This window comes from Mustela lutreola, chromosome 13 (genome assembly GCF_030435805.1).
Source record: "Mustela lutreola isolate mMusLut2 chromosome 13, mMusLut2.pri, whole genome shotgun sequence".
NCBI classification, from domain to species: Eukaryota; Metazoa; Chordata; class Mammalia; order Carnivora; family Mustelidae; genus Mustela; species Mustela lutreola.
In genome coordinates, this window is record NC_081302.1 from 77,800,935 (window position 1) to 77,826,358 (window position 25,424).

At 47.1% G+C, this 25,424-nt stretch overlaps 1 protein-coding gene across 2 annotated transcripts; it reads left to right on the forward strand.

Moving 5' to 3' along the window:
- The first annotated feature begins 13,745 nt into the window (after nucleotides 1-13,745).
- Nucleotides 13,746-22,620, forward strand: LOC131813819 (ral guanine nucleotide dissociation stimulator-like). 2 transcript variants are annotated; one of them, XM_059144310.1, is made up of 8 exons: nucleotides 13,746-14,920; nucleotides 17,168-17,285; nucleotides 17,701-17,758; nucleotides 18,157-18,264; nucleotides 19,906-20,099; nucleotides 20,686-20,745; nucleotides 21,681-21,874; nucleotides 22,120-22,620. In XM_059144310.1, the coding sequence occupies exons 2-8, from the start codon at nucleotides 17,209-17,211 to the stop codon at nucleotides 22,596-22,598; spliced, it is 1,170 nt and encodes a 389-aa protein (XP_059000293.1). In that variant the 5' UTR covers nucleotides 13,746-14,920; nucleotides 17,168-17,208; the 3' UTR covers nucleotides 22,599-22,620. The 2 variants fall into 2 exon arrangements, with proteins under 2 accessions (XP_059000293.1, XP_059000292.1); XM_059144309.1 differs by lacking the exon at nucleotides 13,746-14,920 and adding an exon at nucleotides 16,101-16,777.
- The last annotated feature ends 2,804 nt before the right edge of the window (nucleotides 22,621-25,424 follow it).

Here is a 25,424-nt window from a genome sequence, read left to right on the forward strand (position 1 = left end):
CAAGCAGTTAACAGAACCGTTCACATGTATTTGCTCAACAGCATCGTGGTGGGGAGAAGTGAAGGATGGTGGGTGGAGCCCAAAGCCCTTTAGGTCACAGAGTAGGATACAAAGGCCTCTCTAGGGACGTGCAAGTGTCCTTTCCCCTGAAGGAGAAGCCATGGAAAGGTGTGGCTCCTTGCCATAAGAGATAATCTCACCAAAGGCCAGAAGACTTTCTGAAGACTGCCTCCAAACCAGAAGAGCCATCACCACTCACATGGCAGTCACTGTTTTCCACATTTTTATTCTTGGATATTTCAGAAGGACAGAATTGTTGAAAGCCTAGCACAATAAATATCAGTGAATTCTTTGTGCAGAATTAAACCATTGATAACTTTATGCTGTCTTTGCTTTCTCTTTCTACATGTCCTCATATAGCTTCTAGTATAGCAATTAAGTTACAGACATTATGACCCTTCTCTCCTAAAAAATTCAACAAGCATCTTCTAACAATAAGAACATTACCCCACCAGAAAGCAGAAGAAATTTTTTTTAAATTTCTCAGGATGATCTAGCATCCAGTTTGCTTCAATTCTCTTCATTATCCCCAAGATGTCTTTCTTAGCTGTCCCCTTTTTCTTCAAGTTCAGATCTAGCTGAACTTCTCTTATTATATCTGGTTGTAATGGGTCTTTAGACAATTTAAATATCGTCTAAAGACAATAAAGAACCCATGGCTTCACTTTCTTCTGTGACACTGATAATTTGTTTTTGTTTTAAAAATCAACGGCATCGGGGCGCCTGGGTGGCTCAGTGGGTTGGGCCGCTGATCACAGGGTCCTGGGATTGAGCCCCGCATCAGGCTCTCTGCTCAGCCGGGAGCCTGCTTCCTTCTCTCTCTCTCTGCCTGCCTCTCTGCCTACTTCTGATCTCTCTCTGTCAAATAAATAAATAAAATCTTTTTAAAAAAATCAACTGCATCAAAGTGTAACTTGACCTAAGAAATTCAGCTGTAAGTGTACTGTTCATTAATTTTGACAACTGTATGCACCGATGTAACTGTCCCATCAAATCAAATAAAAAACAATCTAAATGCAGATTTCTGTTGCCACAGAAAGATCCTTTGTGTCTCTCTGCAGTCATATACCCTCTGCTCCTTGTTCCAGGCAAGCATTGATCTGCTTTCCATTATCAGATTGATTGTCTGGAGAGACGAGGCCAGTTTGCCTTGTCAAATGTCCCACAAGTTTAATTGTTTCCCTGTAGTGTCATTACCTCCACAGTCTAGCTATCGACTTTCCTATACACTGGAAGTTAGGTCTAAAGCCTTGGTTAAGTACAGGTTAAACATATCAGGAACAAATACTCTGGGTGATACTGGATACTTCCTGCTGCTTCGAGTCGGGGGTACAACACCAGGGTGTGCATACTATTGAGTTTTCTTCCTTGGTTGAGTTGTCAGCCACCAGTACTGGCCTTTGCGATAGTATATTGTTCTCTTAAAATTGGCAAGTCACCAGTGAGGTGATACTTTGGTAATGTCCAAAGATCCTACTCCCCACAATCTTCTACCCAATGCTTGTAGCATTCATTGATGGCTCTTACCTGAATCAGTTTTTCCATGGGGAGTTGCAAAATGGTGACTTCCTAATTTTACCATTTCTTCTATCTTTGGAAGCTGTCATTCTTTGGTAAAGAAGATTTAAAAAAAAAGGAATTTATTTATTTGACAGAGAGAAAGAGAGAGCATAAACATGGGAGCAGTAGAGGGAGAGGAGGAAGCAGGCTCCCCACTGAGCAGGGAACCTGATGTGAGGCTCCATCCCAGGACCCTGGGATCATGACCTGAGTTGAACACAGACACATAACTGACTGAGCCACCCAGTTGTCTTGAAGAAGACTTCTCTTTAAGGAACCAGGGACTGCATCTCCTAAACAGGCAGAGAAAAGCCTAATTGCTTTACCCTTAGTTACAGTCCGGGACAATGTGATGGTGCGGGAAGGAAAGAAGGCAGGAGGCAGGGCGGGCGGGAGGGAGGGAAGGAAGGAAGGCGAGAAGGACACAAGTAAAGGCAGGAAGGAAGGAAACAAGCCGGAACTGAAAGTGAAATACTGAACAAATATAATTCTGCCTGGTGAATTGTCTTTTTGGATATGTAATAAAAGCATCCAAGGCGACAATGCAAAGTGTTGTAATGGTACTGGTCACTCATTGTCGGGCTCCTTATCATCCCAACCTTCACGTAATGTGTAGGTACGAGGCTGGCACAGACACACTGCATTTCCCTCTCTAGTGACGTGGGTGGCGGGAGGGAGGGACATGGACTTTGGAACCAGGCGGCTCTGGGCTGAGTCCTGGCTCTGCCACTTGCTTGCTGGGTGGATTGAACCCCTTTGAGCCTTGGTTTTTTTCTCTGAAGGGAGAGTCATGTTGACAATGAACAGAGGTACCATATGTGAAATTTCTGTCCCAGGGGGAGGGACTGATCCCTACCTTGGATCTTTTCAGTCCCCTGGAGAAGTAAGGCCACAGGAAGAGGAGCTGCCTGAACTTTCAGAGCCAACAGAGAATTGGGGCTGTTCAGACACTCTTAAATGTGCCCATGAACACAAAGTCACAATTCGCTGCTGGCTTATTCTTCCTTCATGTACTTTTCCAGTGTTTGTTGAATGGTGTCTTTATTGAAGGAAGCATGCTAGGGACTAAGCAGTTAAGGAGGAAACCCAGGTGTACGTTGGTGACCGTGGTGCTAACCTAACCTATCCTTGGGCACAGGTGCTTCTCCTATCCTGGGGCTCTGGTGCAAATTCCCGTTCAGTCTGTCCCAGGATTTCTGAAGCCAGAGAAAGCAAGCAGTGGAGGGAGGGAGGGGCCAGTGGGCTGGACTTCAAAGGAGAGAAGCAGGAGGGAAAGGAAGGCGTGGCGTAGCACAACTTCCATAAGCCATCACTGTGAGAGAGACCACTCTGACCATGAATGACAGAGCGACTGATGAATGCAGTAGGAAATGTGTGCATTGCATGACGCAGATCGGGGCTAGTGCTGACAAAAACAAACCCGACTGTGTGGCCAGGTGGGCAGACACCAGCCCAGCAGAGATGGGCTCTGAAATGTCATCCTGAAAAGAGACATGCCAAAGAGGTCATAGTTTTCCCCCATCTGAATTTCTCTCTCTCTCTGTCTGTTCCTGTCTTGATGAAAAGTTTGCAACTTTTACACTGTTACAGAGGGAACAATCCGACTTATCATGCCATAATTTATAGAGCTGACTAATGTTGTTTTTCTCCAAAATACTGGGATTTAATACAATTATTTATTCTATGTTTGGAATTATAAACGCATAAAATATACATGCCCCTAAGTGATGTAAAATGCAGACACTCTTTCAAATAATTAGGAGTTTTTTGATTTTTAAAATACATAGGAACATTGACTTTAGAGGTTATGTGAGTAATAGGATTTCACAAAATCTGTTGTGAAGCTATGGCTTAATGGGATTTAAAAACAAAATAACACACCAAGATATTTGAACTGAAATAATGCCTCATTGATTTTTTACCAATTAAAGAAAGACACAAAGTAGAATGCTATGTAGATTATTTTTTAAAGTACCTTACTAATATATTACAGGGGTATTTCTAATGGAATTATAATCTACTCAAACACCAGAAATTCTGCCGCTGAAATCTTGTCTTCAAGACATCAACAGCTAAGCAGTTAATATAACCACCTGAGCTGTTCAGAGGACCATATCAAATGTGGGTAATCCCAACTGCTTAATTAATATGGACCCTCTGCCCCCAGTATGAACTTTATAACAGGTTTGATACGCCCAAGGATAACATTTAAAGCACAAAATTTTAGACGAAGCCACCACAACCATCAACACCAGCTGTGCCAGGAGTAGAGGAAACCTTTGGCACCATTTTCAAAAAAAAACTCAAAATATATCTGAAGAACTTCAAATTTCCAAATTCTCTTTTCAGAAGGACTTATTGCTATGTCCCGAGGAACTCACTGTCCCAAATAAGATTGGGCAATGCCTCAGGAGTAATGTAATCTGTTTTGGGAAGCAGTCGTGAGGAAGGTGAGGGGTCCTTCCAAAGAGACCTTCTGCTCAACAGTGACTTAGAAATCCATTTACAATCTTTTCTTTGACATCAGTGAGAGACACAGCTGGTTGGCGGCTTTCACCTTGCTCTATTGGGATATCACCTGACCAAAGAATCCCCCCCCGACACCACCAAATTCTCAGACTCTGAGGAGATACCCAGCAAAGGACTGTGTGTACAGATGTGTGTGTGTGTGTGTGTGTGTGTGTGTGTGTGTGTGTGAAAAGACGCAGATCCTGAAGACATCAAAAGGGCATGATGCTGTCTGTTGGAACTCATAATTTTATTTATTTATTTTTGCAAGAGAGAGCGAGAGTGAGAGAGCACATAAGTTGGGGGGAGGGGCAGAGGGAGAAGCAGACTCCCCGTTCAGCAGGAAACCCAATACATGTCTTGATCTTATATGATCTTACATGACCCTGAGATCATGACCTGAGCCGAAGGCAGACACTTAAGGTTTTTTGCTTTATTTTAAGCTTTTACTTATCTGTTTGTTTGCTGTTATAATTTTTTTTATTATGTTATGTTAGTCACCATACAGTACGTCATGGGTTTCTGATGCAGTGTTCCATGATTCATTGTTTGCGTATAACATCCAGTGCTCCTTGCAATCCGCGCCCTCCTTAATACCCATCACCGGGCCAACCCATCCCCCCACCTCTTCCCCTCTAAAACCCTTGGTTTGTTTCTCAGATCCCATAGTCTCTCCTAGTTCATTTTCCCTTCCTTCTCCTAATGTCCTCCATGCTATTCCTTATGTGCCACAAATAAGTGAAACTATGTGATAATTGTCTTTCTCTGTTTGACTTATTTCACTGAGCACAATTTCCTCCAGTTTCATCCATACTGATGTAAATCAGTAATATTACACTGCATATTTTTATTTATTTGTTTGTTTGTTTGTTTGTTTTTGCAAGAGAGGGCAAGAGCAAGAGAGAGGACAAGTGGGGAGGGAGGGACAGAGGGAGAAACGGTGTTAGGACTTATTAATCTGTGTGCGTTAGTCCTAACACATTACTAACTTCTGGTTATTAGGACTTTTTTTCTCCCTCTGAGAATATTGGAGGCTCCAGATCTCCTCATTATATTGATGTAAGTCACTAACTGAGGTGCTGTGAAGATATAAAGACAAAGCAGACATAGACCCTCCCTTTGAGGGGTTACAGAGTAAAACTTGTTCTCAACTTTGGTCACATATTGAAATCACCTGGGGAGCTTTAAAAAAAGCTGGAGCCAGTTTCCCTTGCAGAGATTCTGACTTCATTAGTCTAGGATATGGCGTTGGCATCGAGATTTGAATGTCCCCATTGATTCTAGCGAGCATCCAAGGCTGAGAACCATTGCAATAAGGAAAGACAAAGCCTTCTGAAGCCCACAAGCTTCAGCATAATAAGAATTTTCAGCCTCTAGGGGTGATTATACTACTATAGGACTTTTGCAGAAGTATAATAAAGTTTAACGTTACTGTTCTCTTTTATACACATATGTATCCATGTTTGCCGATGTGTGTCAGTATAGATTACATGAGTATCGCATTTTTCTTAGGACAGATCCAGTGACATAGCAGTAATCCAAGTCACATCTCACTCACTTCCCCGCCACCTTATTTTCTTCCAGCTTAAACAACAGAAGTCTTCCCACTTTGGTAGCCGTAGTCTGGGATCAAGGGGATGGCTGGATCGGTTCCTTCTAAGGGCTGTGGAGGACAATCTCCTCCTTGTTTCTCTCCTGGCTTCAGTGACCTCAGCTGTTCCTGGCTTCTAGAAGGCTTGTTCTGTGTCTTCCCTGGTCCTCCCTCTGTGCCTGCCTCTGTGTGCAGGTGCCCTCCTTTTCATTTCCTCTTCGTCTTTTTTACTGATGTATAGTTGACACAGAGTGTTATGTTAGTTCAACATAGGGATTCAATGGACATTACACCATGCTCACCATAGGCAGAGGTCCCATCTGTCCCCATACAACACTATGACAGTATGGTTGACTCCATTCCCTACGTTGTACCTTTCGTCCTCGTGACTTACTCCCACCGTAACTAGAAGCCTGTATCTCCCGCTCCCCTTCAATGATTTTGCCCTCCCTCCCACCCCCCACACCGCCACCGTGGAGACAACCACCAGTTTATTCTCTGTATTTATGGGTCTCTTCCTGCTTTTTTAGTTTGTTCACTTGTTTTGCTCTTTAGATGCCATATATAAATAAAATCGTATGGTATTTCTCGTTCTCTGTCTGACTTATTTCACTTAGCATAATGCCCTCTCGGTCCGTCACTGTTGTTGTAAATGGCAAGATTTCATTTTTTAAATGGCTGATATATACCACTTAATGTATGACTTCTTCTTTATCCGTTCATCTATCAGTGGACATTTAGGTTGCTCCCACATTGTGGCTCTTGCAAATAATGCTGTCATAAGCATAGGGGGGCGTACATGTTTTTGAACTAGTATTTTTGTCTTTTTTGGGTAAATACCCTGTAGTGCAATTACTGGACCATGTGGTATTTTTATTTTTATTTTTTAGAGAACCATGACTCCCTTTTAGTTCCTGCCCCCACACTGGCTCCCAATCTCTTACAAGTGTCAGTTACTCCTGAGCAATTCCCCAGGCTCCCTTTCTATGCATTTTAAGCAAATTTTCATATCCATGACCTATATACCTAAAACAGAGAGTTCAGATTACCTAATTGAGTTTTTAAAAAATTTTAATAATTTGTTGTAGCCACACTTAAAAAAACCTTTATTTACTGTTTGTTTGTTTGTTTGTTTGTTTGTTGTGAGCAGGGGGAGGGGCAGAGGGAGAAGCAGAGAGAGAATCCCAAGCCTACTCCCCACAGAGCCTGAGACCAATCCCAAGACCCTGAGATCAGGACCTGAGTGGAAATCAAGAGCGGGTTGCTTAGCCAACTGAGTCACCCACACACCCCTAGAGCCGCACTTTTGACTGGCTCTTCAGTGTTTTTTGCTGTTTGGTTCAGATAGTCTCTGCTTGACTTACTCTGTCTCCTACATGAACTGTCTCTTACATGGACTGTTTCTGGTTACCCTCCTTTGGACGTATGTAAAAACTTTTAGAGCAGTAACAAAACAACACAAGTGGTTAAACAAGCAAAATTAAAACTATGATTCAGAATCTCATTAAGATCTAGTGAAGAATTTAGCTTTGAATGCCCATGAAAACCAGAAACCTCTGTTTTTAACATGAGAACCACTTCTGACTCTATTAAAAAGTCAGGCCTTAGTGCAAAAAAAATTTGGAGAAATGTCCTGGAAAATGAGTATGGTTTCTATTGGAAACTATAAAAACAACAACAACAACAACAACAACAACAACAAAACAAAACAAAAATCCCCACACATAAGCATGAGCATTTTTGAGTGGGAGGAAAGGAAAGACAAACAATTCATTAGACGGAAGGGAGAAGGAACAGGAAGGGGTGTGGCAGCGAGCAGAGGACACCGCAACACCCTTCAGATTCCCTTCCTTATTTTATCTGGAGACAAGGGTGGTCTCGCCTATATAAATCACTTGGGGTGACTAAGCTGAAAGTGGGGTGGGAGGCACCACCGGGTCTGTCCACTGTCACTGGTGGGATGAGCAAGCCATGCTTAGGGGGGAATCGAATCAGGGGATGCAATTTCATGCCATCGCGCTCTTCTCTTGTAAAGCGCCACCTGCTTCTGGAACACCCACCTGGCTGGGGGTGAAACGATCAGGTAGATTGTCCAGGACCGGCTGCAATTGTGTAAGCTTTCCATCAGACACTTGTTCCATCTGAAATAATGCTCCTCGTGCCCTGGCTTGCACTCTACCAGCTGCCTCGAGCTCCGCGTGGGAGGGACTGGTTCAGAACCTGAGGAGGTGAAATGCTGAAGTTACCCTGGAGGTGACAGCAAGCACAACAGATGCTGGGATTGGAGAGGTTCTGAGAGAAAGTCTCAGGCTCAAGGCTGCTACTTTGCCTGAGGCTAGTTAGTGAGCGTGTAATACTATAGTTAATCAGGCTTATTATACTGGATGTTCTGGGATTTTTTTTTTTTTTTTAAGAATTCTTTTTCATAAGAAACAGATCAAAGGAAAGAAAACCACCAGCTTTCCTAGTCAGGTAGCTTGATTTCCCCGGTACTTTTTCTCTTCCATGAGATAACTGTATCACATTTGCAGGAGGCGGTGGGGGGCGGTTTCTGGGAATACACCCACCATACATCATAGGATACTCGAATGGAGCGGGAGTTCCTAAAGCCTCTGCCTGCCCTCCGCTCCCACCTGTCCAGGGCTGTATTCACACAGGCAGAGGACTTTCGCCAAAGGCTGCAGAGGAATTCAACCAGGAAAATATGGGTCATTATCATTAAAGAGGTTGTTCCAAAACCTCATTTAGGCAAGTTTTAACTTTGAAGTTTTCCTAAACACTTACTAGGGGTGCTCCTAGAAAATAAAATTGTTTTCTTGCTCCCTTCTAGGAAACCAACCTGGCAGCAGTAGCAAAGTCGGGGCAGGGGGTAAGAGGGAGAAGTCAAAAGGCAAAACGTGCACAGGTAACCTGTAAATTATCTGCCTCTGAAATATCCTGCCTTGTTTTATCCCTTGTCATCTGTTTAACTCTCATGCCTCCCCTGCCAGATGATGCTAAGCTCTGGGGTTGGAGTGACAGCAAGCCTGTTATGAGGTCCCTGTTTTGGCAGCTGGAACCTGACTGGTGAGGGCTTAGTGGTGTTCCAGAAAGGCCAGTCCTATTACCAAGGCCCTTTATCTTAGCATTCACATTCAAGGTGTCAAGAGCATCATCCAGATTTGTGATTTCATTAACATCCGGGGTTTGACCATGACTCATTGTTGAGCGCATGGCAGTGGGCATCTGGCGAGTTGGAATTGAACGTGACTTCTTGTTGAGGGCACAGCAGTGGGCATCTGGCTAGTTTCATAGCAGCCAAGTGAGCTTCCCTCATCAATTATGACTGTCTTGAAACTGGCCAGTCTTGACGGGGGCAATTAATTCCTAGTCCAGAAGCAGCCCAGCATCCACACAGCTGGCTAACAGTCTGGTACTTGCTGAATGAACCATGTACTTTCCGAACATCACCTAGCAAGTGCAGGGTTGTCTTACTGGGAGTCCCCCAGCATTCAGAGATACGAAGAGAGCACATACAATGAGAAGGTCCTGGTGTAGGCAACAGGAAATCTCCAGGGAGAGGATACTTTACCCTGGTCAGTAAGCTAGTGTCCCAGTCGGAGGGCGGAGTGGAATGTGAGGAGGGGCAGTGAAGAGATAGTAGGATCCCAGTCTCAGGAGCGGGGGAGTCTGATCTCTGTCCACTGTACCCTCCCTGAGGACAGATACCAGGTGTATTGTGCTCACAGCTAGATTCTCAACACTTAGCCCATTGTAAGTGCTCATGAAATGCTTGTTGAGTGAATGAAGAGCTTAGAGAAGGACAAGGAAGCATCTGCGCTGGCATGATCAATGGGGAAAACAGCCAATATTCTCACAGAAGAAATGCTATGATACAGTGCAGCCCAACATTTCCACAAATCTCCCTTCTAGGAGAAGAGAAAAGAAAATTCTTGCCCCGGGGGATCTGGAGTAAAGTCTTGGGACAATAAAGCACACTTAGCAATATACACTGATAGTCTGGTTTATGACATATAGCCATCACCTGTTTGTCCTGAGGTCCTTTGCATGGACACCTCTTGACCTAGCTCCTGGACTGCCCCCATTGGAGAGACCTTTGGATAACCCTTACCTTCTGGGAGTCCTTTAAGTATCTGTAGAGGCTTTGAGGTCTATCCCTGAGGGATTGTGTCCCCGAGAGCCAGAGCTGTCTCCCCACCCTCCATGTTCTTCTTTCCTGCTGAAGATCTTGGGATTACCTCTTCTCTCCAGAGATGTTGACCTCCTGCCTCAGAGGCATGGCCCCTACCTGGGGCAGCAACAAGAGGGATATCCCAACTCAGCACAGTGAGTCCAACAAGGGTACCAGGGATGCCCAACGACGCTAGAAGAGGTCGTTCAAGGGATGCAATCTGTGGAAATCAAGACAGCATCGGGAGGCATTTCTTAAGCTGTGCACTATCAAAATAGACTAACAGTAATGTGAATTCTCCTTGGAAGCACTATAAAATGAGAATAGCCCCTCCTCTGCTTGGACCACATAAGCATGTGCTTATCTGTAAATGGAGGGTGAACCAAATGCTCTTGTCGGCCTTCTGAGAGTCCATGATTCTACAGCTCCGTGTTTATATGGCACCTTTCAATATGTTATTGTGGCCCAGTTTCAAACAAGTCATTGTATATTCTTATTTTATAGCTGAGGAATGTAGGCCACAGCATGTTGGACCATTTGCCCAAAGTTAAGCTGAAAGCTAGCCTTTGTCAGCTTTCTGTTATCCTCTGAGGAGATTCCAAAATCGGCGATGTTCTGGTTTCGGGCTTATAATTAGCTTCCAGAAAATGATGACAGATCATCCTGCTACATTAAAGCCCATCTTTTTCCCCTAAAACCTGACACAAAGTCCCTACACCAGCAGCGATGACCCAGTTTATTTTTCTCATGTATGGAGTTCTGAGGCATGAGAACAGGCTGTAGTTAACAGGTGTCTGGAGCTCATGCCCCTTGCTCTTTTCTAAAGAACACAGTTGCCTGTGGTGGGTGGGGGAGATGTCCCACCTGGCTGGAGCCTCAGCTCTTAGAGGTCACTAAACCTCAGCTTGCATTCCTGAATTCTGAGGGAGTTCAGAATTCACTATGGGTAGTTACTGGCTGCAAGTGTCTTAGAAGACCTGACAGGTCAGTACAGGAGCTTCCAGTGATTTCTCTCTTTGTCTTGGGTACTCTCCCTCGTTTCAAAATATTTAAGGCCATCTGAATGGCCCTGGATTTTCTGAGGGAACCCTTGGATTTGGAGTTATCTCAGGCCCCAAAGTAGTCAAGACCATTCACTATTCACTGTAATCCCAATTCTGGCAATCCCTCCTTACAACACACACACACACACATAAACACACACACACACCACCACCACCACCACAACCACCAACTCCACATTCTCAAATTTTTTTAGATCTTTTCAGAACCGGTGCAAGGCCTTGACTTCTGGCAAGCACTAGGTTCTCTCCAATGTTTCAAGTGCCACTCTTCAGCAAAAAGCAATAGAGGTGTCATCATTGTTGGTGTCTTGGCTAGAGGAAGGGAGGGTCCATTTTGAAGATGTAGTTTGATCAATATAGTGATTATTTTAAAAGTTATGTACCTTTAAAATACTGTGAATTGTATTTTCAGTAGCCATTTTCCTATTGTATTTATTTAATATCGTATCAGGTAATATCATATCATATAAGTAAACACAGAGGAAAAGAGCACAACCTGGTTTAAATCCTGATTCTGCCATTTAGAAGTCAGCTAACTTTAGATAAGTAACCTAACTTCCCTGGAGCCTCATTCTCCTCATCTGTAAAATTAGAAATAATTATATCCATCTTAAAGGGTGATAGTGAAGGTAAGAGCTAGCAAGTATAAAGCACCTAGATTTTTGGCTAGCCTGTGATGGGTGCCTACGACATGGCAGTGTGGGTATGGGCAGTCAGGTTGTTGCATGAGTGTCCTTTCGTGGCTACACCTCTCCCAATGGGTTAAGCTGCACCCACTGTCAATTTTCAGTTGCACTGGGGCCCCCAAGTTCCTCAGGAACCAGCAGTCCTCTGAATATCTGGCACCCAAGCTTGCTCTGCTTGGCACTGGAGACCTTGAGAAAGGCTGCTGTCCATGTTCCCTCCCATGGCATTGGAATCCAACCTCTATGAAGGAACCCAACCCTATGGTCAAGTCCATTCTTAGCCCCCTGTCCAGCAGGCCTTCCTCTGAAGGATGCAGAGAGAACAGGGACCCACATAATCTTGCTCCCTCTTCTGCCTCTGATTCCAAAGCACCTCAACTAGGTGTGACTGGGTTTGTTGATCTTCGCCCGTGAATAGTTGTAGCATTATTAATACTAGTAGTAGTATCTAATTACTTCTGAGGCTATGTGAACTAGAATTGCATCTCCTCATTTGGAATAGATATATGCCTTTAACAATGACGTGTAAAGTGAATTTTGAAGTGTCACATCTTATTTTTCCATTGATTTGCATCATTAAATAGAAATGTGTTTCTTTGGGAAAAACTGGATTTTAATAAGATTCCATGAAGAAATATAGGAACAACACATATTACAAAAGTATTTCTATATAATCCTAATAATGATACTGAAAATCACTTACACAATACAAACAAAAACCTCTGAGTGTATTTTCATGTTTAACACAATTGCCTAATATTCTACGAAAGGAAAAACAATGATCATTGCAAAGAACATTCTGGAATAGAAAGTCAATTTTATAAATTCTTTTCTCAAACCACATAGCCGCATCAAGTGCTATTTTTTCTCTCTGTTGCTCACATCTTAGAACTCTGAGAAGGCAATCTGTGACATAATTGCCTTTGATTTTCTTAAAACATTGGGCTTGATTAAATCTGAAAGGAGAAACAAAACTATAGATGTGACCAAGAGCATCCTATCAGTCAAGATAGACTAGGTTTTGTGGTGACAACAAACAGTTCCAACAAAAGTTTCTTTCCTCCTTTCTTTCTTTTTTTTAATATTTTATTTATTTGTCAGAAAGAGAGAAAGAAAACACAAGTAGGGGGTACAGCAGGCAGAGGGAGAAGCAGGCTCCCCACTGAGCAAGGAGCCCAGTGCAGAACTCAATCCCAGGACCCTGGAATCATGACCTGAGCTGAAGGCAGTGGCTTAACTGAGCCACCCAAGTGTCCCCAAAAGTTTATTTCTTGGTGTTACTACATGTCCATTGCAAAATGGCAGGGAATTCTGTTCATTAAAGCCATTGAGGAACACAGGCTGGAAAGCTTCTCTTACCTTCCATGTTCCCTGTCACAAAAGAGGGAAAATGAGATCTCTAAAGGCTCGCACTAACAATTAAATGCTCAGCCATAAGAAATATAAAATTTCTACTCATCACTCATTGCTAGAACTAGTTCCATGGCCCGATCTGTCCAAACAAAATCAGATATACAGTCCATATCCTGTGTCTAGATGGAGAGAAAGTATTTGGGGAATAGTGTTAATGTACACAGAAGGCATTTGCTGATGCATATTCAGCAAGGAAAGAGGCTGTGTGGAAGCAAATTGCTAGAACCCATCCCGAAGAAGGTCAGCAAAGGAAGTTAAGAAAGTCTCCAGGAGATGTATGTTAAACCAGTTCTCTAATTTGTGAGGGGCATGGTAATCTTTTTCCTAACAAACAGACACTGAGAAAAATCTTGTCAGATTTTCTTTTTTTTTTTAATTTCTTTTTTCTTTCTTTTTTAATGTGTTGTATGGGGCACCTGGGCAGCTCTGTTGATTAAGCACCAACTCTTGGTTTTGGCTAAGGTCATGATTGGGTGGTGAGATTAAGCCTTATGTAGGGTTCCCTGCTTAGCATGGGGTCTGTTTAGGTGTCTGTTCCTCTCCCTCTGCCTCTGCCCCTCCTCCAACTCATGCACGTGCACATCCTCTCTCTCTTTCTCTAAAATTAATAAAAGAAAGTCTTTTTGAAAAATATGGTTTTTTTCCATTTTTGAGATTTTGTACATCTGGATTTTCATGTAAAATTGGCAATTTTAAATGTTGGGAAGTAGTTAACATAAAGTATGTTGAAGGCACAGAAAGGGGTCTATGCACTGAGACCCAGCACCTCATTGGTAAACTCTGGCCTGCACAGAGTGAGGAAGAGCAGAGTAACAAGTCTCATTACACACCAGCTAAGGTTGGATAACAAAAATGTTTAGTGCAGCCAGTCAGTTTGGTCCCAAAGAGCAGTATGGGACTGGAGGAAAGGAAAGAGATCACCCTAACCAACCTGGAGGTTTTGTTCTGTGGGTCTGGCAGGCAGTCAAGAGATGGGAAAGAAATCTGTGTATGAAAAGAAGGACATTCATGAACCTGCTGTTGGCAAGCTGACATAGCCTGGACATGTACTCTTTTCTCTTCCAAGGACAAGTTTATAGAAAGAACAAATAATAGATAAACTAACAGAGATGCCAGAATGGGACAAGGGAGGCCCCTAGGGTACAAAATTTAAGGAGGCACTCGCTCAGGGTCATGAAGGTTCATGGATGAGGCTTGCGCAAACCTAGGCGTGAGTGTCTCCTGACATCGTGTGCTCTGGGGGCATCAATTGCCTCACCTTCGTGCTGGTTCACGAGTTTACACTACATCAGAAACAACTGTTTATTCTTTTCCCAGATGATACGGCTATGTTTTGGGAATAGCAAATCTTAGTGAAAAATAGTAATGAGAAAGCAGTAAAAAAAAAACAATTTGGACACTAATGGCCCATTTTGTGATGACAAATTGGCAACCATTTGCTCCAATGAATCAATTTTTATTTGCATTTATACATTTTCGATTACACTTCGATTACACTTCCAAACTCTGTGATACGATTTCACTTTCTTGGTTTATATATTTATTCATTCAAAGGTATTTATTGAGTTCCTACCTCATGTGTCATTGTGCTAGGCAATTGATTATATATTGGTGAATAAAACAGAAAAGGTGACTGCCCTTTTGGAGTTGATAAGTGAGACAGAAAGAGACACTTAATATGTACATAAGAAAATTAATAAGTACTTTTCACTGTGGCAAGGACAATAACAGAAACAAACACGATGCAGGAATGTCGACTATTACTGGTTCATGTTCGAGAACACAGTCAAGGATCACCTCCAAGACCTTTGGCGATGCAGCGTGGTTGAGGAGGATTCCTGCCAGAAGTCCTAAGACATTTGAGAAAGTAAATTATATAACACCCTTTCTTTAAATATTAAAACTAAAATTGAAATAATTCATGCATGCTTTAAATAATAGGAAGACATTTTGTCAAGTATGTATTATAAAAACAAAGCACATTTGGTCATACCACAGAGATACTACTAATAAAGTTCTTTCTTTCTTTCTTTCTTTCTTTCTTTCTTTCTTTCTTTCTTTCTTTCTTTCTTTCTAGTTTTGTCTCATGCCACACTTTAGTAAAATTCATATTACTCCTTGACTACTCTCTCGCTGCTCTTGGCTTTCTTCTTTCTCTTCCTTCTCCTACTCTTTTTAAAAATTCATGCATATTTAGGATTGATCTAATTTTAATTTCTTCTGACTTAAGGCTACTCTTGGAGGGGAGCCTGGGTGGCTCAGTTGTTGAGTTTCAGCTCAGGTCTTGATCTTTTGAGTCCTGGGATCCTGCCCTGAGTTGGACTCTGTGCTCAGCAGGGGGTCTGCTTGAAGATTCTCTGCCGCTGGGGCGCCTGGGTGGCTCAGTGGGTTAGGCCGCTGCCTTCGGCTCGGGTCATGATCTCAGGGTCCTGGGATCGAGTCCCGCGTCGGGCTCTCTGCTCAGCGGGGAGCCTGCTTCCTCCGCTCTCTCTCTGCCTGCCTCTCTGCCTGCTTGTGATCTCTCTCTGTCAAATAAATAAATAAAATCTTAAAAAGATAAAGAAATAAAAAAGATTCTCTGCCTCTGCCCAACCACACCCCCCCACACATTCTCTTTCAAATAAGAATTCTTTAAAAGGAGATGAAAGTAAGAAAAACCTGAAAAAAATAAACAAAAGCCTACAAAATAAAAATACAAAGAATGCTACCTAGTGATTTCCCTGAGCTCTGCAGCTTTGCAGCCCTCTCTGATCAGTGAACTTGAGAGGGGTGAGCTGTTCGTGATGGCCTTCTAGGGGAGGGGCTCTTGCCCTGATCCTCAGGGGGACTTCCCCTGGTGCAACTGCAGCTGGCCCAAGCAGCAGAGACGGGCCCTGGGTTCCAGCAAGTGCCGCTGTTTTACTCCCTGAAGGCTTGCAGCACCAATGGCTGAGGTGACTGTCACCGCACCCTGCTCCCTACCCCAGAGCTGAAAATTCACACCCAGCTCTTCAGTGAGCCCGCACAGAAAAAAACGTTCCACCGGTCTTATGTCCTCGGATTCTGTCAGAACTCTGCATTCACCCTGCCAGGGACGAGGCATTTTTATCGTAGGCGCGTGACTGAGTTCCAATTCCAATTGTTTTGTTTTGTTTTATTTTTAAAGATTTTATTTATTTGAGTGAGGGAGTGCATGAGAGCGGAGAAGGTCAGAGGGAGAAGCAGACTCCCCATGGAGCTGAAGCCCTATGTGGGATTCGATCCCAGGAATCCGGGATCATGACCTGAGCTGAAAGCAGTTGCTTAACCAGCAGAGCCACCCAGGAGGTGGGAACCACCCACTCCAGGTTCTATGGATTCCAGTGACACAGACCAACACCAGACCTGCGAGGTGTCAGAGGTCTCACCAAGCTCCTGCTTCTTCTGGACCTCTCCCAGGAAAGTGATCACCCAACTATGCTGTGATTCGGAGTACAGGGCTTTACAGAGTAGAAAGCCAGGACATAGCTTCATGGTTTTCAGCCATTTTCCCTAACTGATGTCTGGGAACTCTGAAGCATTCGGGCCCCACCTGGTCTTCTGGGGACCACCGGGATCCTGAGATCATGCTGTCACCCCTGGGATATCACCCCACTTCACCCCTTGAACACTTTTAAGCCAGGATTGTCCCAGACAGGGGTAGACACCTAAGTGTTTCAATCATGCACCTGGCTGTCGATGGAAACTTTGCAGTAGGCTCCTTCAGGTAGGTGCCTCCCCTTGGATGTATCCATAGCCCTATCATCCGCATAACTTGTTCCCACCCAAGGGCCAAGGGCCAAGGGCCAAGGGCCAAGGGCCAAGGTCAGTCCCTTACTAAGGGATTTCATTGAAAATTCGAAGCCTAAGTTCTTGAAAAGCTACTACCCAGCCCTTTGTAGGTGGGGCTGTCATCTTCTGGGACTCCAGAATATGAGCACTGATGAACACATGTGTGCACACAGGAGCGAGTGTGCTTGTGCACACAAACACACACACCCCAGGAGGGACTGTGGGGTGGGATCTGATTAGTAGCAGATTCCAAGAAGTTGATAGGAGGGAGGAAATTGGGTGGGAGGTATTTCCTACCTGTGACAGCACTCCTCTAACATCATAGCTATTATCCAACCTATGCCTGTGGACATCTGATAGAAAGACATGCTGGAATCATCCGTATTTTGCAGAGAAGGGACCATCCCTGTCAGGCACAACGGCTTATCTAAGGTCCAAACCAGGTAAGTATAGAGACTTGTGTCTGAAACCAGGTGTGTTTGCAAGCTGGGGACCTAGCTTCTCCCAGACCTTCCCTGGGGGCCTGTTCCGAGGGGTGTGTTGGGGTCACTGTGTACAGATGAGATGTGTCCTTGCATGCAGAAGGGGGAAGAGGAGATGGCAGACGGGAGCACTGTTTGTGTAGGGGTCCAACCAGGAGTGGGCCCCGGTAGGGGATCACAGGCAGTGATGTCACTGCCTGGATCACAAAGGCCCACAACTTGTAACCCCTGCAACCAGGACCCACACTCTAGTCCGGTATCAGGGCTATTTGGACAGAAACGTCTGACACAGAAAGATGTTTTCGTCCTGTCTACGTACATCCCGGGGCTCTGGGTACCAGAACCCCCAGGAAAATGACTTGTTCCCATGCTGCAGAAGTTGGCTGAAACCACCCCCGCGATGCCTCAGGATGTTTCGAGGGAGACGCCATAAGGTACTTACTACTGAGGAGACTAGGCGATGCCCACCCCTCTGAACCGTCCTAGGGAAGCCCCATTCCTTCCTCTGGACTTTGAGGGGAGGAGGGATATGTGGGGGTTCCCGCCCATGGGCTGGAGGAGGGTGAGCACAGTGGATACCCTGGTGATCCCTTCTTGTTCACACCAATGTCATGGTGGGCTGGGTGCACCGGGGATTCCTGAGGTGCCTCTTAGCTGTGCCAGAGCACATCCAAGGCCCTGAAGCTGGGCCACGTTTCTCTCCTTGGGGGAGGGCTCTGCCACCTGGGCTGTGGTGTGTCTGGAATGGAGCGCCCTGGGTCTAAAGACTAGCAAACGCCTCCAGACAGGGCTCTAAGGTCTCCTGCCTGGCTGCCGGGCACTGTCTTTACAGAACGCTCCAGAGGACATGGTGCAGGAGCTGAATGTCGACATCCGCTGCTCTCCTTCCCCGAAGAACAAGAAGCCACACAGGGCCAACAGAGTCTGGCGCTGGCTCAGGGTGAGTGCAGGTGCTCGGGAGACCCGACCCCTGAGGCGCCCATGCAGCACCAAGGGCCCCACTTCCTAGAAGCCAGCCTGGCCTCCTAGAGTCCTGTACTCCCGTGAATCTGCATCCCATCACTTCCCCAAACTGGCCCTCATGGTCCGGTTCACGCCTTGGACAGAAGCACAGCCATTGTCCACATACTTATAGGAGTATCATTAAAGAGACTTTAGACCAGGTCTCATCCCGTTGATCTAGACTCCTTTTGCCCTGGCCTAGGCATTTTCCTAACTCGTGTTCCCAGGTGTCTCCATTGGCCCAACAGTCCTTCCTCAGGTTATACAAATCTTGCAAATGATCATTTGCTAGAGTGAGTTGGGAGATTCTGATCCAAAGGGACATGGGGCCCATGGTACTCTGTCTCTTGCTCTGTGCTTTTGTTTTGATGGAACACATCTTTGGGGCCCCTAGGGTGAGGATCAGGGGCCTCACTGCCCTGCATGGCAGTCCAGAAGGCCAGTCATTTATCACCGGCATCTAGCCCTTTACAGGGGCAGGACTGGATATAATCCCCTTCTGTGGCTAATGAACAGTGCTGCATCCTACAGCCTCCGTGCCCTCCTATCCTAAGCCCTCTCACCTAAAACGTCTGTGTTCTCGTCTCAAGAATGAGATATGTTGGGTGCCGGGGTGGCTCAGGGGGTTCAGCCTCTGCCTGCAGCTCAGGTCATGGTCTCACGATCCTGGGATCAAGGCCCACGTTGAGGGGGGGGTCTCTGTTCAGCGGGGAGTCTGCTTCCCCCTCTCTGTCTGGCTGCCTCTCTGCCTACTTGTGACCTCTCTTTCTCTGTCAAAAAAATAAATAAAAAATCTTTCAAAAAAATAAAAACAATGGGGCTATGTCATCAGAAATCACAGGATCCATGCCACTCATGCAGGGACGTACTATCCATACTCCGCTCACAAAAGGACCTGAGATACTAGCAAGTTCAGACATCATTTTTTTCAATTCTTTGTATGGATACCAGAACATTTTCTCTTTTCCTTTAAGGTTTCTTTCTTTCTTTCTTTCTTTCTTTCTTTCTTTCTTTCTTTCTTTCTTTCTTTCTTTCTCTTAATTTTATTTCTTTATTTGACAGACAGTGATCACAAGTAGGCAGAGAGGCAGGCTGAGACAGAGAGGGGAAGTAGGCTCCCCACCGAGTAGAGAGCCCAATGCGGGGCTCGATCCCAGGACCCTGAGATCATGACCTAAGCCAAAGGCAGAGGCTTTAACCCACTGAGCCACCCAGATATCCCTTCCTTAAAGAGTTCTTAATTGATTGATTGATTGATTGATGGATGGATTGAGAGGGAGGCAGGGGGAGTGTGGGGAGAAGCAGAGGGAGAGACAGAATCCTCAAGCAGACACTGCCCTATGGACACAGCCCTACGAGGAACGCAGCCTCAGGACACGGAGAGCATGACCTGAAGCAAAACCAAGTCTTAGGCTAAACCCAATGAGACACTGAGTCACCTGATTCTTTTCCAGACTCTGGGCTCTCTTGTCCCACCTCTTGCTTAAGTCCCTGAGATCTGGGGGCTCATTCTGCCCTCCAAGCCCCAACCCTCCTGGTGGCCACAGCACTGACTCATGTCTCCTCTGATTCACCTCAGGGGGAAAATGGCTCAACGAGGAAGAGGAATAAGACCTCGATAGTATGGAACACTCGTGCCAGTTCATTGGGGGCCGGAATAGATTATCTGATGACTGCCGTCCTAAAACAAGATCTAAACTATGTTCACACGTTTCTGGAAATATACCGCAGCTTTGCTACCACCCAGGAGGTGCTGGGCCTCCTCTTTGCAAGGTGAGCACCCTCCCCTGCCCCTAACTGCTCCGTGGGATTTGGCTAATGCCTGGTTGTGAGACTTGGCAGGACCCCAAGCTTCCCCAAGCTTCCCTTGCTCCTAACTGGGGCAGAGGTATTATAGGGACTCAGTGGGGTCTTGTAGGGAAAGAACACTCGGTAGCCTGCGCCAGTGGAAAAGTCTGCTGTTGGGCCTGTGGGCATGCTCTTTGCTCATTCCTGTGCCCCTCATGATGAAACCTCTGCCTCATTCCTGACTCTCACTGTGATCTTGAGCTGGGCTCCTCTGCCACTGAAAGGGAGAGCTGAGATTCCTTCTGGGGTCTGTGTGTGGGTGAATCCAGAGCAGGCATCCCTGAGGGTGAGCAGGGGCCAGGGCAACTCAGATGTCGGTGATGGGCTGGTTGGGGCCCTTTCATTCAGCAAGCATTCAGGAAGCCCCAGTAGGTGGAGGCGATTGTCTCAGAGCTGAATGGGATCCCTGCACAGAACAGAGAGCACCCCAGGGCTGCAGGCTAGTCAAGGGTCAGATGGTGAGAGCCAACATCCGCAGACATCTCATGTGATGCCCCCTGGCCTCCTCTAGATTCGGATGTGTTTCTTCCAGCTATGATGAGGTCGGCGGACCCCAGGACCAGCGCAACATGTGAGTAAGCTTTGGCTGCTCCAGGAGGGCCTTCCCTCTCCAGCAGGGCAGTAAGGGTACTGTGAGTTCGAGGGGCTACTGGACCTTCACGCACACCTCTGTGATTCCTGCTTTAGAGTAAACGTCTGAGAGCTTCTACTGGAAACTGGGAAGGTGCCCTGGGTAACTGGGGTAGGTGTGTGAGCACTGTGGGAGAGCAGAGGGGGTTGGAGGACAGCTTCAACCCCTGAGAGGGTCATGCTCCATCCCTGCCCCCTCCCAGCCCTCTCTCTGCCCCAATTCTGGGACCCAGAACGCAGGATTTAGGAACCATCGCACAGCAGTCTGTTGGCACCTGCACGCTGGGTGCTCAGAGGGGGCTCCGGGAGACTGGTGACCCAGTAGAGCCCAGGGAGAAGCAGGCATCCCACACCCTGTGGGAGGTGAGTGTCAGTGGAAACAGACCCACTCTCATGGCACCTAGTGAACGGGCAGAGGAGGTAACGGTGGAGGTACGGGGAGGGTCCTGGGAAGGCCTGGCTAGAGACAGAGTCCCTTTGTTCCCTCCTCGGTTGGATCTTCACGGAGCAGAGGCGAGTGCAGTGAGGGTAATTAAGAGGCCAGACACCACCCCTCCCTGGGCACATGCAGTTGAATTGAAGTGGCTCGTGGGCAAGGAGACAGACTGAGGAGTGTGTCCAGCTCCCCTAAGAAGTCCAGAAAGGCTCCCCCCATTGATCAAGGACTCCCACTCCCAGAGGCTTTTGGCCAGCCTGCCGTGTGGGAGCAGGCCTGTCTCAGGCAGGACTGCCAGGTCGCAGGTGGACAAGGAGTCCGACTGGTCTCGGACAGGAGCTGGAAGCCCAGGAACCCAGGTTCCCACAGGGTGTCCCTGGGATATTGGTTTGGATGCATACCCTGTCCTCTGACTTCTCTGCCTCCATGTCTGTCCCCAGGGCCGTCTATGCCATCCTGGATATGTGGGTGGAAAGGTATCCAGGGGATTTTGTGCAGCCTCCAGAGTTTCCCAACTTGCATGCTGTACTGGCCTACCTGCAGGTCAATGTGCCGGGCTCGGACCTGCAGCGCCGTGCCCAGCTTCTGCTGCCAGAAAGGCAGCGCGCTGAGACCACAGAGCCAGAGGCTGGGGGTGAGGAGAACTGGGGTTGACTGATGTGGGCCTGAGGAGGAGGCAGGGTGGGCCACCCTGAGGAAGCCTCCATAGATTGTAGTTGGGCTGAGAGGAGTGAGTCGTCTCAGATCCCTGTCCCCATGGGCTTCCGCTGGGGACACCTTCCAGGGGCTAGGTCTTGAGCGCAGGCCACGCTGAGTGGTGGGGAAAGGGAAAGGCAAAAGGGAAGTCAATCAAGCTGATGATGCTTTCTCTTCTTGGAGCTACATCACCGGCCCCAGAGCCAGATCAGGATGTGTCTCGGGAAGTTGTTCCAGCAGCCACTCTGGCACCCGCTGCACCTCTGGAGCCTGAGCTGGCCCCCGCCATCCCTGCTGCGGCAGCTCACTATGGATTGGGAAGACCAGTGACCCCCCCTGACCCGTTGGGGCCAGGGCAGATGGTCGTCAGGGCCCTCGTTCACTTCTCTGCCACGGAAGAGCCACCAGGCCTTTTGACTTTCCTGGATGACCAGCAGGGTCCTGCCCACGAGCTGCCGCCCCCTGCCTCCGTGGAGCAAGCGGGCTCGGTCCCCGAGCTGCCGCCCCCTGCCTCCGTGGAGCAAGCGGGCTCCGCTCCTGAGCAGCACCTCGTGCTTGCTACAACCAGAAAGCATGTCTTTCCCATCGCCCTCGTTGCTTTATTTGTATTTCTTCTGTTTTGTGTATATGTATATAATTACATACTAGATTTAATTAAATAAAGTAGAATTTGAGTTTACATAACATTTTACTTGCATCCTTTGCAGTGGGATATGGAGGTCTCATTAGGTCCATCCAGAGTGTTGCACAACCATGTCGTTCTACGACGTTTCCGTCACAGAGACACCCGCAGTCTTCATCGCTCACTGCTCTGTCCCTCCCCCAGTCCCTGCAACCGCTGCTCTGCTCTCTGTCTAGGCCACTTCACCTCGCCTTGGATTTTCCTCTGCCTGGAATCCTACCATATGGCCTTCTGTGTGTGTCTGCAGAACATAAGTGTGATTCCCCTCTTTTCAAACTTTGTTATACAAATAACATTTTATTACATAGCAATGTTCCTGAAAGAACAGAGATCACGGGAAGCCCCCAAATGAACTGTTTTCATTCTGAGCTAGGTTTCCCATTTAGAAGCATGCCTTGAAAAGCAGAAACCATGAGAGAAATGTCTGGGTCCATGAGACACCTTTACATGCTTTCATTTTTCTGGATAGTCTAAGTTTCAACTATTCTAATGGGCATATTATCAAATATTAAAATTATATCTTCAATATTCTCATTTCTTGCGAACAAGTTAGGTCATAAAAGAGTTCTTTAGGCTTTATCCAGACTATGTTTATTTAGTAAATAATGATTTAAAGATGAAAAAAGGAAGGCATGTTCCTTCTACCGATGAACAATCCCCTATAATACACGGCATCCTTCTTCTCCACCTTACCCTCAGTGTAGTGTGTGTGTGTGTGTGTGTGTGTGTGTGTGCACATGTGCGCACATGTATGTGACAGAGTGGGCCGGGGAAGGTTCCGGGGCTGTGCTCTTGTTCTTCCTTATGTCCCCTCAGTGGACAGACACTGTCGCTCTGTCCCCTTGGGCATTCTCAGTGACAGCATTCAGGAAACCCCTCTGTTGAACAACTAATTCATTTCCAGTTATTTGACTCTCAAAGTGTAAGCGATAAGCACGTCTGTGCCATAAATGTCTGTTTCTTTAGGAATGATTCCTGTAAACAGTAAACACTGGAACACGCTTTACCCACATTTTTAGGGGACTGGCTGCTGGCTCCTCTATGCTGTCTTCATTAGGGAGAAGCATTGCTTTGGAAAGAAGGAATCCGGGATTCTATAGATGAGACCTGAAATCATGAGGAGGACAAGCCAGCAGTGATGACGTCGGGGCCCTGGGAGTGACCATAGAGCATTGGGGAGGCTGCCCACAGCGCCCTCATAGGTCCTCTCCCAGATGCTCCCCTGGCCCGTGTCCTGGAACCCACCTCACCCATGCCCTGTCCGGTGACACGCTCCCGCCACTCCAGCCCCCCGGGCTCAATCACCCAGACTCTCCCTGGAGCAACCAGAGCCTGCTCCAGGCCAGCAGAGGGGCACAGGCCAGGCCACTCCTCTCGGCTTGCTCCCTGTCCTTCCTGGCTGAACCCCATCCTCTCAGGGACGAACCTCCAAGGACAGTGCCGGTCAGCGGGTGACAGACAAGTGTTCATGCAGATGGAGTTTTAGTGGCAACAGCAAGAGCCACATGATCTGTGTGAGCAAGGGAGGCCTTTGCAATGCACATCGGCTGCTCATGGAAGCTGCAGGATGGACAGAGCCTCAACCAGGGCCTTTGGCACTGGACAGAGCTCATCCACACCCTCAGGATCTTCTGGCTGTGACCCCCTGACCCTGCCAACCCCATCCTTGGTATCCCTCAAGTTAAGCTTGTGTGAGAGAGGGGGCCGGGCTTCCTGCTGACACCCCTCCTCTCCCACAGAGTCGGGTAAGGGGGAGTCCCCTTGATCTGACGCTCTAATAGAGGTCGTCGTCAGTAACTCCGGTCTTGCCCGCCAGAAGATGGAGCTAACCAGGCACACAAGATAGGTCCTCAGAGAGAGGGCATTTGGGGCTCTCCCTGCAGGAAGAGAGAGAAACACCAGCGAGTGGGACTCCGTGAGAAAGGGGAGCTCTGAGCACTAGGGGAGGGCGGCCGTGGGCTGTGCGCTGCCTTACTCGTCAGGGGCTCAGGCTTCGTGTTGGCTTGCAGAGAGTGCCCAGGCTTCATCCCACCAGCAGGTCCATCAAAAACCAAACTGACCTCCATCAAACATTTTCAACCCCAGCCACGAAAAGGCTCTGGGGCCCTGGCAGTCAAGGAGTCCTAAGACGCTATGTACCAATGGTTCCAGAGTGGGGGAAAAGTGGGACAGGCGTGATGGAACTGGGGGCAGCTCATTTCCCTGCTTTGGGGAGAAAGAGCCCCATCACAAGGCACCCCAATATTTGTTCTAAAAACAGGTGGCAGCACAGCGGGCTCCAGCTTGCCAGTCTCCACACGGAGGACTGTCCATGTCCAGGACACTAGCTCTGGGGGACGTCCTGCCCCAGGGCTGGCCTGGGTCTGATGGGTGAGCACCAGTGTAGTGGGATCCCATACTGGCGGGCAGGAAGGCTTTCTGGAAGGACGACTGGGTCAGGGGAGTCTGGATTGGCAGGCTGAAGGGACACAGTAGGGCAGAGGCCCAGAGCCCACGATGGCAACGTGCTCCCAGGGGGCTACTCTGAGCAGGTCAAGCTGAGGATTACTGAGTATCTTTTGAGAGCATGAATCATGACAGTCAATCCCCCTATCAAGCCCATGAGGAAGGGCAAAATGCTGTCTCTGTTGGACTCCGAAGGAAACCAAGGCTTTAAGAACCTGCCCCTCTCCATGCTCCCCATTGAGTCATAGGCAGGATTTGAACCCAGGGCTTGCCAGGCTTGTGGGCCCGACCTCACAAGAAGGTTGCGTCCAGATGCTTCAGAAGGGACTTCTCAACTCTGAGGTTCCATGAGCCTTTGTAC